We start from the raw sequence: 3,289 nt of genomic DNA on the forward strand, positions 1-3,289 counted from the left end.
TATATATAAGCAAAATAAAAGGAAAAAAAGAGTAAAAATGTTATTTAAATGGGAGAGAGAGAGAGAGGAGGGGAAGGAGGTGCGATGTCAGTAGGGCTGGTTCGGTACGGTATACCGAATTTTGTATATGATACCGTATACCGTACCGAAAATTTCGGCATAAAAAAATCTATACCGTTACCATACCGAAAATTCGGTATACCAAAATTTCGGTATTTTCGGTATACCGAAATACCGAAATACCGAATTTTCAGTATATTACACCGAAAATATTGAAAATTTTGGTATACTGATAATTTCGGTACGGTATTATACCGAAAATGTTGCTATACCGAAATACCGAACAATAATAATTGCGTACTGTTACCGATACCGAAAATTTCGGTACGGTATAATACCGTACCGAATTTTTCAGTATACCGAAATTTTCGATATGGACGGTAAATATCGGTATGGTATGTGCGGTATACCGAAAATTCGGTATTTTTTCCCACCCCTAGATGTCAGGATGGAAAAAGCAATTTACCATTTCAAATTAGGTCACTTTCGCACAAAAGTACAAAAATAGAAAAAAATAGGAACAACCGAAGGGCGTGTTTAAAGCTGCGGAATTATCAAGATGCATGACTTTACATATGTATTTTAAAATTAGTATAATAGTGATATGGATTTTTAAAATGTAATAATATCACAGTAAATTAATATTATTTCTAAAATTCAATATTATAATGATCATTTTCTTTGAATATAGACAAAAATTCTTCAATTCTAAGTATTCCATTTGATCAATTGCTGAAAAAATAAATTAATTAAAAGAAAGTAATTGAGTCCACAAATTTGAACCTTTTTTCCTCAGAAGGAAAATTTGCCACGATTTTAATTAGAAGGAAGAGGGAATTTTATATATTTATTACCTGCCAACGGCAGCCGGCTGTGTGCGAGTATATGTGCGATCGCGATCGAGAGAGAGAGGAAGGTGAGCGGCGCGATGGGGTCGGCGGAGGAAGTGGTGGTAGCGAACAAGAAGGTGTTGCTGAAGCATTTCATCGCGGGAGGGGCGCCCAAGGAGACGGATATGGAGCTGGTGACGACGGGCACCATCCGGCTGCGCGTGCCGGAGGGCTCCACCGCATTGATCCTCAAGAACCTCTACCTTTCCTGCGACCCGTACATGCGGATGCGCATGACCAAGCACGAGGAGGCAAGCTACGTCGATGACTTCGTCCCTGGCGAGGTATACGATCGACCGCGTGGCCCACACCGCCTCCCTTTGATGATTGATAATCATTGGAATCGGTTTGGAGATTTTTTTAAAAAAAATATAATTTATGTTTTTTTGGAGAATCTTGCACAGTGTGTATTCTTTTTATATTTGTAGGGGAAAAAAACGTGTGAAGAGGGACTATTTTATGGGAAGAGTGCCAGGATCTTATGGATTAGGCACTCTCGGATTCATTTGAAAGGGGTATATATGTTGTTTTGGTATGAGGGGAAATAAACAAAGGGGAAATTCTTAAAAGAGTATGTGCATGGAAGATATTATGGATTCTTAGGGAGTTATATAGTATGTTGTTTTAGCCTGCACCAATTTCAGGGGTGTAAAACATGGACTGTTTAGTTTTGTAAACAAGCTGTTGGATTTATGGCAAATAGTGTATGCTCTCAGCTCGCTTAGAGTGATAGTTTTTTCTTTGAAAAATTTGGAAATTTTGAATTGTCAGTGATAAGAAGAGGGATTGCTAGATCTCTAAAAGTAGGTGGTAGAACAGCCATGGTGCTCCTATGATAGAATGGGGCCTGAATTTCAAAATTCTTTCTCATAAAGATACCAGTGTTTATCTTGAGTTTTACCCATTTGATCCTCTTTGTTGGCTTGTTTGATGTCTCAGACTGAGTGAGCCTTTTGTGCTTTTACTAAAATAATTGTAGACCTATTCTTTATAAGTCATAGTTTATTGAGAGTATGTTTCTGTCATAGTCAATGGTAATACCCTAGAAATAATGAACCGTTGGAAAGTTGGATCAAATCTGATCCATGTAAAATTAGCTTTGCAGATTTAATTTCCAATGACTTGACAATAGTTCACGTAAAAGAAGTGAAAATTGAACAAAAATGGATGAATTAAGGAGATAAATATTCCAGGTATTTTCTATGTGGAACAATCACGCTACTAAATCTGTCTAAATGTCCTGAATCAAATGTTGTTTCCATTTAGTAGGGCAAAAAACATGTGTACATGTGCTTCTGGTTTCAGGATCAGCAGGTTGATAATTTCTTAATAGTGATTGCTCAAAATTAATGCAATTGTTTGCTTTATGGACTCGACAAGATGTGAAGTAAAAAAGAATGGTACAGATTGGAGGTGATCATGTGTTTTCATTTCATAAGCATCAGCTTGTAACCGTTTGGACCATATTTCAAATGTAACAATATGCATAAATGATATAGTCCTAAAAAACACTGGATTCAATTTTCCTGTATCTTATAAGTTTCCAATGAATAACCCAATGGTGATAACATAAAAGAAGTTTGCATGTTGGCATGAGCTGCCAACTACAACTACAACCCATTTACATACAAAGACCAATATTTATCTATTTTCTACTAGGAGAAATAGTTCATTAGTGACAGGAGCAGTAGTCTATTTAAGTTTATCATATGAGGCTTTACATTATCATTTCTACATCAATTTTTGTCTTATCCTGTTAATACTAAAATTTCCATCCTTGTTTTCATATTCTTTATAGTCCAGTCAACAAATGTCCATCTTCCCCACATTTTGTTTACTTAAATTTTTAGTTTTCCTCTCTCCAACTGTTTTTTTAACTCACACATAAGGATTCCTCCACTATTTTCACATTTCTAGCACAAGAAGAGCTCAGTTTAATTGAGTACATTTAATACCTCTGAAAGCTGCTTAACAACTAGCCATTTTGTGGTAGTGTAATTGTAAGACTTTAATTTTGAAAGGTTGTCTCCTGCTAACTCAGTGAAGCTCATGAGTAAATCATGATGAATGAGAATCTAATCAGTAAATTATAACATAATTCCCTTTTAAGCCCAGGTATGAAATTGTGGTGCAATTAAGATATTGTTCTGCATTAATATCGATTAAGATGAATGATAAATGTAATAGTACTACTACTAATATGCCTTTTGATTAGTTTTCATATCTGGATTTTGACATCGTATTTTTTCTTGTATAGACAATAACTGGTTTTGGCGTTGGAAAAGTTGTAGACTCCAGCCACCCAGATTTTAAAATTGGTGACTATGTGTGGGGCTTCA

The 3,289-nt window shown here is 35.7% G+C and overlaps 1 protein-coding gene across 1 annotated transcript; it reads left to right on the forward strand.

Annotated features, from left to right (window-relative positions):
• Positions 1–966: 966 nt before the first annotated feature.
• LOC141818244 (2-alkenal reductase (NADP(+)-dependent)-like) lies at positions 967–3,283 on the forward strand (the record flags this gene model as incomplete). Its single annotated transcript, XM_074705771.1, has 2 exons — positions 967–1,234; positions 3,208–3,283. Coding segments are annotated over exons 1-2 (322 nt in total), but the record flags the coding sequence as incomplete, so codon positions are not given.
• Between the last annotated feature and the right edge of the window lie 6 nt (positions 3,284–3,289).

This window comes from Curcuma longa, unplaced genomic scaffold (assembly GCF_044706935.1).
Source record: "Curcuma longa cultivar G26 ecotype Majalengka, Jawa Barat unplaced genomic scaffold, ITB_CL_G26_1.1 contig_23897, whole genome shotgun sequence".
Lineage (NCBI taxonomy): Eukaryota > Viridiplantae > Streptophyta > Magnoliopsida > Zingiberales > Zingiberaceae > Curcuma > Curcuma longa.